The sequence below is a fragment of the Pteropus vampyrus genome, unplaced genomic scaffold (assembly GCF_000151845.1).
Source record: "Pteropus vampyrus isolate Shadow unplaced genomic scaffold, Pvam_2.0 Scaffold50, whole genome shotgun sequence".
NCBI lineage: Eukaryota > Metazoa > Chordata > Mammalia > Chiroptera > Pteropodidae > Pteropus > Pteropus vampyrus.
The window spans coordinates 8,641,056-8,656,817 of record NW_011888831.1 but is presented as its reverse complement, the minus strand read 5'-3'; the positions used below and the strand labels follow the sequence as shown (position 1 = coordinate 8,656,817).

The window sequence follows — 15,762 nt, the reverse complement described above, 5'->3', positions numbered from 1 at the left end:
TTGATGCCTTCCACGGGTGGTTTCATCCAAGGAAAAAGGCTAGTTTTCTTCCCCTTCCTGATCTATCCTCTTCCCTTTCTTTTGGCTACTGTATCTACCTCTTAATTGGGTAAGCTAGATCACAAGAGAAGGAAAAGAAACATAAGAAATTGGTTGGGCCTATTTGGTTTTAGGCTGTACAGGATCTAGCTCAGAAGATCAATATAAGATATCAGATAAGGAATTGGTTCATCTTTGTGATGTGTTCCCTATCCTTATCTTCTGAGGAAGCCAGCAATATGGCAACAGGAAACTAAATGGGAAACTTGAAATTCTGGGATAAGATTCTAAGCACAAACATCTGACAATTCTAAAGCACTCTGTAGAATGAGATTAAGTAAATTTAAATTCATAAGGGATTAAGATTTTGAGATGAGATTCATATAGGGAAACTAAAATTTTAAGAATAGTCAGATCCCACAGAGGAACCAAAGTTTTCATTCTGGAAAGAGACCAAGGTTAGTGCCTCTAGTTTGTATACATTAATCTGATAATGACAAGTATAAGGCTTCATTTCGAGAGTCAAGACTGTTATTACCTCAAACAGGACAAGTTTGATGATAAGTTATTTGGCATCTTACATTGTTATTTTAGTTACCCAACTTTTCTTACACATTTAATGCTATGATATATAAAGCTGAGGACTATACTAAGCCCACTATTCTGGAATCGAGTGTCTCTTTTGAGGTTCAGTCTCAAGGAAAGGGAACTCTTTGTAGTGAGAAGATAAAGTTGAATGAGGGGAGGGAATCCATTAAATATAAATGAATCACCTTCCTAAAGGAATGTAGCCAAAACTTAAAGGAATTATTGTCAACCCCAAGATCATACAAGAAAAGACATTTTTAAAATTTGTTCTTAAACACTTAGATTTTAAGAATCAGATATGCTTGGTGGTGACTGATAAGGCACCTTCAGGAGTAGATATGTAAAAAGAAATTCTTGTCCCAGGTTCTAAAAAAGGAACAACTAAAACTCAAGTGTGAAGATACTGATTTGAAAATAACTTCAAAATGTACAGTCAAGATAGGATTGTTAAAAAAAGAATAAAGAAGGAAAATAACAGATCTTATTAACGGTGGGAAAAACACAATCAACTTAAGCAGCCTGAAGTTTTCAAAACGCAGTTATAACTACAAAAGAGAAGGGTAGGGAAGTGCCATTAATGTGTCATATCTATTTAAAATAATTTATGGTGTTCTTAGGATAAAGACCAACATCCTTAAATAGCCTACAAGGCTCTGCATTATCTGGCCAAGGCCATCTGCTCTAGCCTCATCTAATGCCACTCTCCCTGTCAGCTACTCTGGCCTCAAATGACACATGTATAATTTTCCCTTTATCTAGAATCAGCTATCTCACCCTCTCGCCCCATTTTACTCCTATATTATCTTTCAAATCTCAGCTCATTTCTTCAGGGAAGCCCTCTCTCACCATCACTATTCCCAAATTCAGTATCTCAAACAAGAGCTGGTTTCCTGCTTTGTACATTCGGTTTCCTTATACTTTTCTTTCCCAGCACTTATTCTATGATTATATTTATTATACAATTATGTCTTTTCCCCTTAAATGCCAATAAACTCCATAAAGGCTGGGTTTTCATCTGTTTTGCTCACCATTATATGCCCTCGGACTTAAGTATAGTGTCTGGAACATGGTATACTAAGTAAATGGAAATCCCAGAAAAGCAGATCCAGGATTTGTTATAGAACAAAAGGAAATGCTTAGAAAAGATTATTAATTCAAAAGCTTAGGTTGTAATAACAACAAAAAAGTGATGAAAGGCACTATTCCTTATTAACCTACTAAAAAACACAGGCTTGAAATACCCCTACTAAAAGTTCTAGTTCAGGTATCTGTTAAGGGGATTTCTCCAGCTACTAACAGTGGATCAGTAAAGAAAGATGATAAAGGGAGAGAGAGAGGGGACGTTCTGCTTCTCATTTGGCCTGAGGAAATACTTTTGGAAGCAACGCCAATTTAGAAATCTTTTCATGCTGACCTTTCATTTAGTGGAGACGCACTAGAAGTAAAGAAATATGACTAGTAATTCCAAAACTGGTAAGATTAATAGCACAAGAGGCCCTTGGGATCCTGCTGGGGTAGAATACTACAGAAAGACCAGAAATTTATTCCAATAAGGTATAGTGCTTGGTCAAAACCCAAAATAAATTAAAAACCCACAATAAATTAGACTGCCAGAAACAAGAGTTGGAGAGGATATAAGGCATATTAGACATTCTTAAAAGAAAAAAGATATTTTAAATATATATAATCACATCAAAAAAATGAGAAACATCAAAAAAAGAAACTGGAGACTAGAGGTTAGACCACTATGAGTTTCTAAAATTTGCTCACTGGAGTTTTCAGAAGCCATTCTTCAAGAAATAATCTTTCACGATGGTAGGCTTTTTTATTGAATTTCAAGGTTACAAATGACAATTCTGGTCTATTGTCATGAATTGACTGACACCTTAAAGTAAAAATCATGAAGTATCCTGTTTTTCTTTTTTCTATCAGCTCCTTTCCCTAATAAGTTTCTGCCATTATCTGTGGTTAATAAGACAACTGTATATCTGGACTATAAACTACATAAAAATTCTGGAACACAAACTTCATTTTGCACAGATAATGCTGTGAATTTGGTTTGGTTTATAAGTCACTACAAATGTCATAAATAGGTCAGGCATTTGATTATTCTAACTTGTGGGCTGTAGTACTATATATTTTTGTGTATACTGATAGTCCCTTGGAACTTTGGAGCTTTTCTGTGTATCTTGATATTCCTCTAGAACTTTAGAGTATGAAATACATTGGTTTTGAGAGTGGAGCTATTACGATTTTGGAAGTGCTAAAAGAACATGTGTTCAAATAGAAGATTCCCAGACTATAACTTAAATGGATCCAGGATCCAATTAAACTAAACAAGATTTCTAAATCTGAGATGGTACAGAATAAAAATATAGATATAAAAGATACTTTTTTTGTATATGACTTAACATTTTAAATTCTACTAATTAATGTCATGGAACAACAAAGATTTATTTTGTTCTCTTGTAAGATAATTTGACTAGAGATTTTACAAGCAAAATTTTATAGTGCTGGCATTACATACTGGTGTCTAGGAAACTTCTTATGTGATAATTTTAGAAGAACAACAGGATTATGTCTAATTTGACATGAGAAATACACTGAAGTCATTTAATAATATAAGGCCTTGCAGGTAAACTTAAAATGAAGCAATTCCTCAATTCATTTTAGTGACTCTGGGAGCAACAGTCAGACATTCATAAAGATCTTGGGGGGTTGAAAAGGCCAACTCACTGGTCCCAGCAGGATCCTAAAGACTGAAAAAGTTGTTTTTCAAAATTACGAGCAGGGATTCTATGCAAACCTCTGATGTTTCTATGAGTTGGTTAACAACACCTGTTACAGTACTGGCCTAATTGTTGAACCCACTGGGTCAAAAGAAACAAAATTATTGGGTAAGTGATTATTCAGAGAGGACTGACCAGTATATTCTATCTCCCTCACAATACACACTCTAAGGTAAGCTCTGTAATACTTATCAAAGCCAATGTCACAATGAGACAGTAGTAGGGTTTAGCAATGATGAAGGTAGAACCTTGATAGGAAAGATGAAGAAAAGAGTTTTCTTCTTCTTGGTTCATTCTTCCTTCTCACATGAACCCTGAAAGACCTGGAGGGCAAACTATTAAGGTGTTAAGGAGACAAGAAGCAAGGAGGTCAGGTCAGATCAGGCTCTGAATGTAACTTATACTTTAAGTGAAAAAGGCCTTGAGGATCCCAAGAGCTTTGTCCAGGGTAGGTAACCAGATAAAAATCTGGAATAGGAATTCAAACAAATAATAGAGTACAGGCTTGAAATACCCCTACTAAAAGTTCTAGTTCAGGTATCTGTTAAGGGGATTTCTCCAGCTACTAACAGTGGATCAGTAAAGAAAGATGATAAAGGGAGAGAGAGAGGGGACGTTCTGCTTCTCATTTGGCCTGAGGAAATACTTTTGGAAGCAACGCCAATTTAGAAATCTTTTCATGCTGACCTTTCATTTAGTGGAGACGCACTAGAAGTAAAGAAATATGACTAGTAATTCCAAAACTGGTAAGATTAATAGCACGAGAGGCCCTTGGGATCCTGCTGGGGTAGAATACTACAGAAAGACCAGAAATTTATTCCAATAAGGTATAGTGCTTGGTCAAAACCCAAAATAAATTAAAAACCCACAATAAATTAGACTGCCAGAAACAAGAGTTGGAGAGGATATAAGGCATATTAGACATTCTTAAAAGAAAAAAGATATTTTAAATATATATAATCACATCAAAAAAATGAGAAACATCAAAAAAAGAAACTGGAGACTAGAGGTTAGACCACTATGAGTTTCTAAAATTTGCTCACTGGAGTTTTCAGAAGCCATTCTTCAAGAAATAATCTTTCACGATGGTAGGCTTTTTTATTGAATTTCAAGGTTACAAATGACAATTCTGGTCTATTGTCATGAATTGACTGACACCTTAAAGTAAAAATCATGAAGTATCCTGTTTTTCTTTTTTCTATCAGCTCCTTTCCCTAATAAGTTTCTGCCATTATCTGTGGTTAATAAGACAACTGTATATCTGGACTATAAACTACATAAAAATTCTGGAACACAAACTTCATTTTGCACAGATAATGCTGTGAATTTGGTTTGGTTTATAAGTCACTACAAATGTCATAAATAGGTCAGGCATTTGATTATTCTAACTTGTGGGCTGTAGTACTATATATTTTTGTGTATACTGATAGTCCCTTGGAACTTTGGAGCTTTTCTGTGTATCTTGATATTCCTCTAGAACTTTAGAGTATGAAATACATTGGTTTTGAGAGTGGAGCTATTACGATTTTGGAAGTGCTAAAAGAACATGTGTTCAAATAGAAGATTCCCAGACTATAACTTAAATGGATCCAGGATCCAATTAAACTAAACAAGATTTCTAAATCTGAGATGGTACAGAATAAAAATATAGATATAAAAGATACTTTTTTTGTATATGACTTAACATTTTAAATTCTACTAATTAATGTCATGGAACAACAAAGATTTATTTTGTTCTCTTGTAAGATAATTTGACTAGAGATTTTACAAGCAAAATTTTATAGTGCTGGCATTACATACTGGTGTCTAGGAAACTTCTTATGTGATAATTTTAGAAGAACAACAGGATTATGTCTAATTTGACATGAGAAATACACTGAAGTCATTTAATAATATAAGGCCTTGCAGGTAAACTTAAAATGAAGCAATTCCTCAATTCATTTTAGTGACTCTGGGAGCAACAGTCAGACATTCATAAAGATCTTGGGGGGTTGAAAAGGCCAACTCACTGGTCCCAGCAGGATCCTAAAGACTGAAAAAGTTGTTTTTCAAAATTACGAGCAGGGATTCTATGCAAACCTCTGATGTTTCTATGAGTTGGTTAACAACACCTGTTACAGTACTGGCCTAATTGTTGAACCCACTGGGTCAAAAGAAACAAAATTATTGGGTAAGTGATTATTCAGAGAGAACTGACCAGTATATTCTATCTCCCTCACAATACACACTCTAAGGTAAGCTCTGTAATACTTATCAAAGCCAATGTCACAATGAGACAGTAGTAGGGTTTAGCAATGATGAAGGTAGAACCTTGATAGGAAAGATGAAGAAAAGAGTTTTCTTCTTCTTGGCTCATTCTTCCTTCTCACATGAACCCTGAAAGACCTGGAGGGCAAACTATTAAGGTGTTAAGGAGACAAGAAGCAAGGAGGTCAGGTCAGATCAGGCTCTGAATGTAACTTATACTTTAAGTGAAAAAGGCCTTGAGGATCCCAAGAGCTTTGTCCAGGGTAGGTAACCAGATAAAAATCTGGAATAGGAATTCAAGCAAATAATAGAGTATGCATGCACTGGGAATATTCTCAGTCCTATATTGTAAGGTACTCTCTGGGCAGTAACAGATAAAGATTTGGGATCTTGGCTTCTAGAACGGACTACCAAAGTTTATTTTCAAATCAAGATTGCCTAGATATGGAAATTGAAATCACACTTTGTTCCTCTAAGACTGTAAGATATAAAATTAAAAATGTGATTTTATAATTTAAGTAACAAAATAACCGAATCAAAAGCCCAACTTTAAACATAAGCAACTGCAAAAACAACATCTTATACAATCCATGAAAATGAGAAACCATATACAAAGCATCATTACATCAGTATATATCCCATCTAAATTGTTAAGATTGGTTAAGTTTCCTCTGAAAATTGCAAGAGAAAAAGAAAAATCCATTGTGGCAATTTTACAACTCTATTTTTTTTTAAAAAAGCTAGTATTTTTAGTTTTGCATTCTCCCTAAAAGTAGTCAATGAATTAAATAAATACCACCCAAGTTCTTGTTTCTCTTTAGAACAGTATTCAGCTTCCTTTAGTTTACATATCAAAGAATAAACAGAAGCATACTGTCTAGCCTAGGCAGATATTAGGCTAGTCAGATATTTAGGAATTAGTTGTGGGTATCACATTTGAAAACATACAGTAAGTAGATTCTGTCTAAAGGGTCAAGTTTATGAAACTATCTTGTGATAAACGTATTTTAAATATAAAATACAGAATATTTTGCCTGAAAGATATAAATAAGGGGAAGGGCAAAATGGAAAAAAAAAAAAAAGAGAGCTTTTCTCATATTTGAAGAGATGTGATGCTATGAAACACCTGGCATAGCACCTAACATATCATAAGAATACCATGAATACAAGTCTCCATTCCTCCTTAGATGAGATAGTAAGATTAATATCAACTGCAGAAGTTACAGAAATTCAGATTCAAAATGCAAGAAACTGTTAATAATGAATACATCTGCCTTAGAAAACAGTGAGTTCCCAACATTGGAGGTATTCAAGATGACAGTTAAGATTCTCTGCCAGGGATGGTATAAAGGAAGTAATTTCTGGTTTGTGTGAGTTTGGACCAACTGACATCTAAGATTCCTTCTAACTCCTTATAATAGTGAGGTGATCATTAGGGAAATGATCACTATCATTTTTTTCCTCTTTCCTCAAGTATGTCACTTAATATAAACTGATTGACAGGTTATCTTACCTATGAGATTCTTGCTCTCCTTTCATTTTCTCTACTTTTGATAACATATCATCAACTTTAAATGTTTTCCTGGAAGAAACAGATAAACAAAATAATCACTTCTCAACTGGGAAAAACAAACAGATTATACTTTATTGTCACTATAATAGGCAAGTTGGAAATCTGATTTTTTATTATTTTTAATTAGATAAATTATGGATGGTTAGCCATAACAATGAATACTATTGAGACAGTGTATGTTATAATCCAGCAGACAAGCCTTCAAGTCCCATCTTAAAAGGTTCTCCATGAAACCTTTTGTAATTATTCCCAAACCAGAATTTCTCCTTACCTATGGCACTTAGTTTATATTTATTTTAATATTTACTTTCCTAAATATTACTTGCATAAATATTTCATTTCTCCTGCTATCTTATGAAGGGCAGGGATTGCTTTTCTTCAGGAAAAGCCACATAGTACTTGGAACAGTGCCTTATACTTAGTAGATACCCAAGCATCTGCTGGACTGAGCCAAACAAATGCAAATTATGTATATTTTGAAATATTCATACTTTTATTAAGTAACCTGACAAATATGCTAGCATTATCACATAAAAATGAATATTCTACAAAACATATCTAAAATTACCAAAACATCTTCAAAAATTATCAGCAATGAGTAAAGTTAAATATGTCATATTAAAGAGATGGTTGCCATCATCAGGAAAAATTTTGAAGTTCGGGGGAAATACCCACTGACTCAAAATTATTAGCTTTTAACTTGACAAGTTTAAGAAAAGAAAGTAATTTTTCCACAAAATAGAAACAAATTAAGATACCCCCTGGCCCAAGCAATTTAAGAATGAATGGATTCTAAAACAAGCCTCATCTTAGTTCTTAAGTTGGTGTACTATATGTCCTAGAGATAAAGGCTAAAAATCTAAAGCCACATATAATATGGAAACAAATATTTCTCTACTCATATACTCTTAAAATTTAGGACTTGAAAAACTTAACATAGTCTGTGGTAATTAGTTTGTGAAGCTGGAATTTAGATACTAGAAATTACTAATATGCTCATTTCTCAAAACCTCTATTGTACTCAATTAAAAATATTATCAGTAAAGAAATGTTAATGTAAATATGTTGCAGTAAAATACTGATAGGAAGAACAGAATTGATACAATCTATATTTCAGGTGAATAGATAGCTCCCATTAACAAAAGATCGTAAAAAAAAAAAAGCTTCTCTCTTTACTTTTAGAGTTACCGAAAACTTTAATATTAAAGTTTCATCCAATAGAGCATAGTAAGTAGTAGTTTATGAAGGATGGCAATACATTTTCAATCTCCACAGATAAGAGAGAAGAAAGAAGAAAAATGTAAGATTCCTTCAGGCCAGTGACAAAGAACATTTTAGTATAAATGCTGAAATCTATTACTGAGGAGGGTTGTAAAATTACTGAAAACTTTAAGAATAATGTTTATCTTTATGTAATGATTAAGAAGAAATCCTGTCTGTCGGAAGAAAAGACTATAAGTCCCAAGGTTCATCTCTTCCAAAATTATGGAGTTCTACATAGGAGAAGTGCATAGGAAAACTGAATATTAACCACCATTTGAAGTAGGTTAAGATCACAAAGGCAACCCAGCTTCTCTTAGGAAAAAAGAAACCATATAAGCAACTATACGAAAGTAGTCCCATCCTCCAACACAGAGTACTTCTGTACTTTAGAAAGATACTGCTACTATAGCTCAAGTTTAACAAGGGAAATAGTTACCAAAAAGTCATTAAAAAGGAGAATTTTTTTAAAATTCAAGACATTTTTGGAAATTTTCTTGGAAGAATTCAGAAACAGTTTACACAAAACTGTAAAATGGATTCAGTAAAAGATGCCCTTCTCCTCACCAGTATTTCCATTGTGTCAGTGTTGTGTTAGCCTAAAGAATTCGAATACCTCTATGAAATAAGACTAAAGTACAGCAGGTTTAACAAATGTACCCAAATTAATATTACAACTGAGTGTGTAACTTCAAGGAAATGATATGTTTATTCTAACAATTAATATTATGTCGTTGTAATAATAAAAGAGTTCCAAAAACATTTGGAGCAAAGGGATAGTACTAAAAGCAATTCCATAAAAGGGAGTTCCAAAAACATTTTAAACAAAGACGACAATTACTGAGCTAAATACCACCTTCAAAGCCACCAACTATTTTGAAAAGGACAACACTTATTTGAAGATATAAGTTGTGGTATAATTTGTTAAAAATGTCTTACATAGACCAAGCATATAACAAAAGAATTAAGAGTAGATGACAACTAATGCATTTTGTATGGAAATAAACTAAGGGGAATTTATGTTTCCTAGGTGGTGAATTGCTTCAAAACTCCCCCAAAAGACAATTTTTTACCTAACAGGCAATAAACTAAGAAAATCAGTTTCTACCAAGTTTTTAAAATTGCCTCCGCCCATTAGCAGATAACAAAAACATATCCTACAATGAGACAAACAGTCTAATAAACAAACGTGACAGGAAAATGACAAACTTAGATTTTAAATGTATATTTTGGTTTTATCCATTTATGGGTTAACCCAAATTTATTCTGAAAAAACTTAATTACTTTTAAATATAAATCAGGCAGCATCCTAGATAACTCAACTGATCTTCCATATTAAAAATAGTAAAATAAACATTAACTACTAATCTGGCCTACTATCTGTTTATACACAGCTCACAAGCTAAGAATGGTTTTTACAGATAAACATTTGCAACTGATTTGATAATAGAGAACACTAATTCTAAACCCCAATTAAGCTAAATGTTATCTCCCCCCACCACATAAAAATTAAAGAATCCCACACCTCTCACTAGTAGGCCTGTATTATGAAACATTGTATTCAATTATTATAGTTTGAATTTCATCAATAAAAAATTTGCGGACATTTGTTTCCTGTCTTTTTGTCCAAGTACCCAGAGCCTACTTAATATCTTCAAATCTGCTTCCTTGATCACAAAGCTTAAAATATTTACTATCTGGTTCCTTATAGAAAGTTTTCTGAACCCTGGCATAGATCAAATAATGGAGTAATCAGGTAAAAAGATGACAAATTTAATTCTGCTGTCTAATCCATCACCCCCTTCCTACTTATTTATGCACTTACTAAGTTTCACCTACTAAATGCCATGTTTTTTCTCTCTCTAGATTCAGAAAGATTACAAGACAAATAGTTTTAATATTTCAATTCTTCGAAATCCATCTAGATATATATTAAAACTAAAGTATGTCTTGCTATAGAAAACACAATGCCTACTTAGTAACCAACAGGACTCTCCAAAGGAGTTTAGTTTCAAAGGCTATTGAGATAGCTTAATGGTTTTACCAAGTCAAGATGACAATACCAAATGCTTAATAAAAATTCTCTCCTTTAAATTTGAAGTTGTTCACTTGATATGCTCAATAAATAATCTTGCATGTAGGACAAGAAAACAGTATTCCTTAATTATACATGGTTAAATATTAAATATTACAAAGCAAAAATAAGTTTTGTCTGACACTTCCAGACTCCACTTTAAGACTAAATGATTAAGACTTATTTTTTAAGGACATTCATCCCACTGACTTCAAAAGTATTTCCCTGTAGTAACACCACCAAAGACGTAAAATGAGACTTTCTGAAACTATCATTATAGAAGTGAATTCTTTGTTAGAACACATAAAAAAATTCAAAAATTAACTGTTAAGTTTAGGTATCAAAAAGAGTTCCCCTGAGCCCTCTGGTAAATATTTAAATCTTCAACTTCTACCAAACTTGAAAATAACTATAGCACAGAGTAAAAATGTATGTCAGTAAAATCATTTCATTCACTTCACTACTAAATCATTTATATTAGGAAAAAGTTGGTAATAAACTGGGATTTACGAAAGTTATACTACTTAAAATTATCACTTTGCAACCAATTCAACCCGTCACTCTTTTGCCTCAGTTTTCATATTTAATCTTTAATTAGAAATAGTACTTTAAAACAAAACTTTAACATGATTTACTTGAAATAAAGATTCATAAAATGTACCTTTTGATGTTTGTTCTGGAGTTTCGATGAGACATGTAAGTAAGAGTTCTGTGCAAAAATATTGGCTATAAGAAAAGTTTTAAAAATATTAAAATTAAATAGATGAAATTCTAGGAAAAAATAGTATCAATGAATTTTGTTGATAACTTACCGCTATAAGATTTCGAGTTCGAAGAAATCTATAGATCTGCGTTGGTTCTAGGTAACAGAAAACAAAATCCAAATATTATCTAAATTTACTTATTACTCAAGTTGTCAAGAAAATACCAACCCAGCTCATGTTATAATTAACATAAACCAATCACTTGTTATAGAAATCATGTACTAAATTATCTACATCACAAAAATATGCACAATAAGATCAAAAGACATTAGATCTATGGCATAGTCACAAAATTCATCTACATTTATTTTAAATTTAAGATGCTCTACAATCTTGTTCTTAAGCCTTGCATTTCTAAGGTAACTAGTTTTTAAACTAGTCTGTATGCAGAACTATATAGTTACATTCATTTAATTTAGCTTATTTAAACTATTTAGAGTCCATCTCTTCCCAAAAAGTAGCTGAAATGAGGCAGCTGGATTCAGTAAAAGAACTACTTATTGATGCCCAATAACAAAATGAAATTTCCACTCTTTAATTGGTCTCTTTAAAAATTTGTAGTCAGCCAAAACAGAATAAAACTGTTTCCTTCATGTCTTAATGCAAATATGATGAAAGTCAGTAACACTGAAAGAAATCTGAGACACAAACTGTAGTTAAATTTTTCAATAAATATTTCTAGTTGTAGTTTGTTTTTAATCTATTTTGCTCACTGTAAATATTACTGCAATATGTAAATAAATACTACCTCAATGCATATTTTCAAAGTAATAGATTCCTAGTCTTTTTAATGCTGTTTAGTTAAAATGTTATAAAGGACTTATAGATAGAAAATATAATACCATCATATCAACTACATGAATGACCTACTATCACATTTCTTTAAAGCAGTATCAAAATGAACTAAATATGACTATATCAGTATACATCGAAGCATTTAAACATCTCAGAAACTAAGGTCAATATTAGAGCAGAATAGAGTTGTTTTGTGACTCAATCTAGTTCTTAATGACAGTTTACTTCTCCAAGGTAGACTGGACAGAAAGAAAAACAGCTAAAACTTTCCTGGAGGACTTGGTTCTCATAACATTTAGAAAGAATTTTTAAATATCCACTTAATCTTAGTGTTGTTCCAAATAAACTAAAAGGAAATATTTTAGAAGGGGTACAAACATGTATGTTTATTGTCATTACTGTATTTCAGTTCTCTAGCATATTACTAATTTAAATCCTCTCCAGATTTTTGAAAATATATTAAGCAAAAGTAACAACGTGAATCTCTCTCAAGCAGGTTCAATACTCGTTTCAACAGAAATTGAAATTCCTTGTATTAGATTTCAATTAGAATTTCACTAAGCACTAATGAGAGAGAATGAAAGAAGGGTATTAAACAATGTAATACGTATTTCCAAGCACAGCTGATACCATGCCCTTAACATATGCCACGGAAAAATTGTAAATAAAGACATTCAGCGGTAGAACCAAGTTTATTCAAGTTTCTGTAAGATATTTAATATTAAAGATCACCCAAATTATAACATCCACACAAAAGCAAAAAGGAAATCAGGATATAATATTCATTAAAAAGACAGTTGAAATTATTTATAAATTCTATTGTTTCCAGACACCTTGCTCCACTTTCCAAATTAACTAGTAGTTTTGCCCTTGAAACAAGACCTTAAAACATAAGATTTCGGAATTAAGACAAGCACAACTGGGAGATTTCCGAGATCATCTCAAGATGAGTAATAAGCTTAATCACCACTTGTCTCAGTTTATGTATCCATGAAATGGGTGGATAGATTTGAAAGGCTTAAGGCATCAAAAGGTGCCGTGATAACATGCAGCACGTACTGCCAAAGCATTTCGGACTAATGACAATTTTGTCGATTTTACCGCATTCATCTCTTCACAGGCTTAATACTGCTCAAAACCTCCAACCGAAACCCTTGTACTTGTGGAGTACGAAAAGCATTAAAGCAAGCAAAAACTAGTCTTGGGATCTCACTGCAGATCCGAGACTACAGACCTACAGTCCAGCTATAACCTCTTCTGAAAGAAGCCTGCTCTTAACGTGGGGCCCCCGCTGCCTAACCCCTTGTGTAAATCTTCGGGGCGTCAAGAACCTCACCTGGACCTTCCCTCATTCACCTCCCCCAAAGGCCCCAGACTTCAGGCCCTCTTGAACCGTAATCCCTGAAGGGGGAACAGCCCCCTCAATTTCTCTCTCCACTCCCAAATCAAGTCGACTCCCGGCGAGGAAGGGGGGGGGGGGAACCAGCCTGAGTGTCCCGACCCCAGAATGCTGAAAGAGTGGGTATTCCTGCCCTCAAAGCCTCAAACACACTCACTCTCAAAGGCCTGGAGGAAAAGCTCGTGGTCAGCCTGGACGTGCTCCATTTTCGGCTTCTTCACCGGTAACACCGCAGCCCCCGCCGCTGCCGCCGCCGCGGAGGAGGAGGAGGAGGCCGAGTAACTGCCGCCGCCTCCACAGCCCCCGCCGCCGGATTTGCCGCCCGACGCCGTCGCCGCCGCCACCGCCGCGGAACCCCCGAAGCCGCCTCCCCCGGACCCCGCGCTGGGCCCCGAGCCGCCCCCTCCCCCACCGCCGTGCTTCTGAGGCGCCATCGCGGTTCCTGCCTCCTCCCCCCGCCAGCTACCCGCCGGGCGGCCCCGGAGAGTAAGCGCCTGCAATACCAACCGCTCGCCCCAGCAGGCTCCGGCGGACCGAGGGGGGAAGGAGGAGAGAGGGGAGGAGAGGGGAAGGGAAGGGAGGAGGAGAGGAGGGAAGGAGGGAGGAAAAAAAAGTGTCTCCTCCTGAGAGCCCCGCTCCGCTCGGGAGGCCGCTCACCCTAGCCTGGCCTGGCTCCGCCCACTTCCCCCGCCCGGCGCTCTGATTGGCCGGCGGGAGCGCGCGCCGCCCGGCCGCCCAGCCCGTTGGCCCGCGGATTCCCCCGTCAGTCACGCGGAGGCGCTTCTCGCGGAGGCGCGGCTTGGTTGGCCCGTGCGCGCTGCCGATCGCGGGCCCGGCCGCCTCTTTGAACTGAATTCGCGGGAAAATTAGGGGTCGGAGCGGCCTTCCTGCTGGCCCCGGTGCATTGTGGGGGAGAGAGGGACCCGGCGTACGGCTTAGGGAACCGTTTCTCGCCTTTCGAGCGTCGTCAGTCACCACCCCCAGGGGGGTACAGGACCCCTGAAGAGAGGCGGGCCTCTGAGGAATAAGGGGCAAGGGGCCTGTTAAATGAACTGAGATCCATTACCGATCGAGTCTCTAACTTCACAGGAAAGGGCCTGCCTAGGGGTTGGTCAGGTCGCTTCTTCTGTGAGGGGCTCTCGGGGCGGGGATCGAGTCCCCTGTCCCTTCGTCACCACGTGCCTCAAGCCGCCTATGACCGAATCCCACCCAGTAAAGTCCTGGAGAAGACTGGGGGCAGCTAAGGGGTTGCGGCTGCTCTCCGACGCGACTGGGCTCCACCTAAGGGAGTGATTTATACGTAACAGGAATTTACTATAAAATGAGGAAAACTTGTTTTCTGTAGGTGCTGTGAGGCTTCAGGATCGTTACTGAGAGAGGTTGTGGCTTCTCAACACGTTAGAAGCAAAACCTAGATATTCACCGCCGCCACCACCCTAGACACCGTATGAGTCAGAGGGATAAACGGGATGATTTCTTAGAAGTACGCGCACCCTTTTTGAGAACCTATTGATTTTGCAGTTCAAAAACTTGAGAGACTTGCGGATATTGCTTAAAAAGATGGATGCATAGGCCCAATTCAGTCTCTGATACAGATAGGTATGGAGTTGAGCTAATACTCAAAGATTTGAATTTCAGGTTCGGCAAGATGATCTCTAAGGATGTTCTTCCCAAAATCCCAATCTATAAACAACCATTTCATTTCATATTTTCAATTTTTCCAACGTCTGCTTCAGTATTTATAGTTATCTTCAAAGCACTTTACAAAACTAGTACCTTTAGAATGGTTATTCAAATATCTGAAATACTAATTTTATCAAAGTAGTTGCTACTTAAGAAAGTGAGCTCTTCGAATGATGCATTTAATATAAAATTTGACATTTCAGGAGCACATATGAATTAGGTATACCTGTTGCTAATTTTTAAGTACACCCCATATTTTTAGACAAAAAGTTTAGAATGCTCTTATTATACTATTCTGTTCTCTCTTTCCCCCCACAAAATGAGGCGCTTTTTTTTTTTTTCAGATTTCTGGGAAAAAAAACCTTCTGGTTTAATGCCACCCCACAGACACTTGTGGGGTTTTTGATCTTGGTAAACCGCTCAACTTCAGCTTTACTGGGTTAGAAAATTAAATTTCATCAATTCGATCACGGTCTGGAGAATTAAATCACACTAAGCAGATCACAAAATATCAAGTTAGAAACCAGAATGCTAGTTTATTAATTAACAGT

The 15,762-nt window shown here is 35.9% G+C and overlaps 1 protein-coding gene across 3 annotated transcripts in view; it reads right to left on the bottom strand.

Moving 5' to 3' along the window:
• Window positions 1-14,211, bottom strand: part of SUZ12 (SUZ12 polycomb repressive complex 2 subunit) — a 37,589-nt gene extending 23,378 nt beyond the window's left edge. Inside the window, exons 1-5 of one of the 3 annotated variants that reach the window (XM_023530598.1) lie at window positions 14,036-14,209; window positions 13,686-13,772; window positions 11,383-11,429; window positions 11,232-11,296; window positions 7,177-7,245 (exon numbers count right to left, since the gene is read on the bottom strand). In XM_023530598.1, coding sequence (XP_023386366.1) covers window positions 7,177-7,245; window positions 11,232-11,296; window positions 11,383-11,429; window positions 13,686-13,734 — 230 coding nt within the window. In that variant the 5' untranslated portion in view covers window positions 13,735-13,772; window positions 14,036-14,209. Of the gene's footprint in view, window positions 1-7,176; window positions 7,246-11,231; window positions 11,297-11,382; window positions 11,430-13,685 lie in introns of all 3 variants that reach the window. The other 2 variants (XM_011360013.2, XM_011360014.2) reach the window with 2 other exon arrangements.
• Between the last annotated feature and the right edge of the window lie 1,551 nt (window positions 14,212-15,762).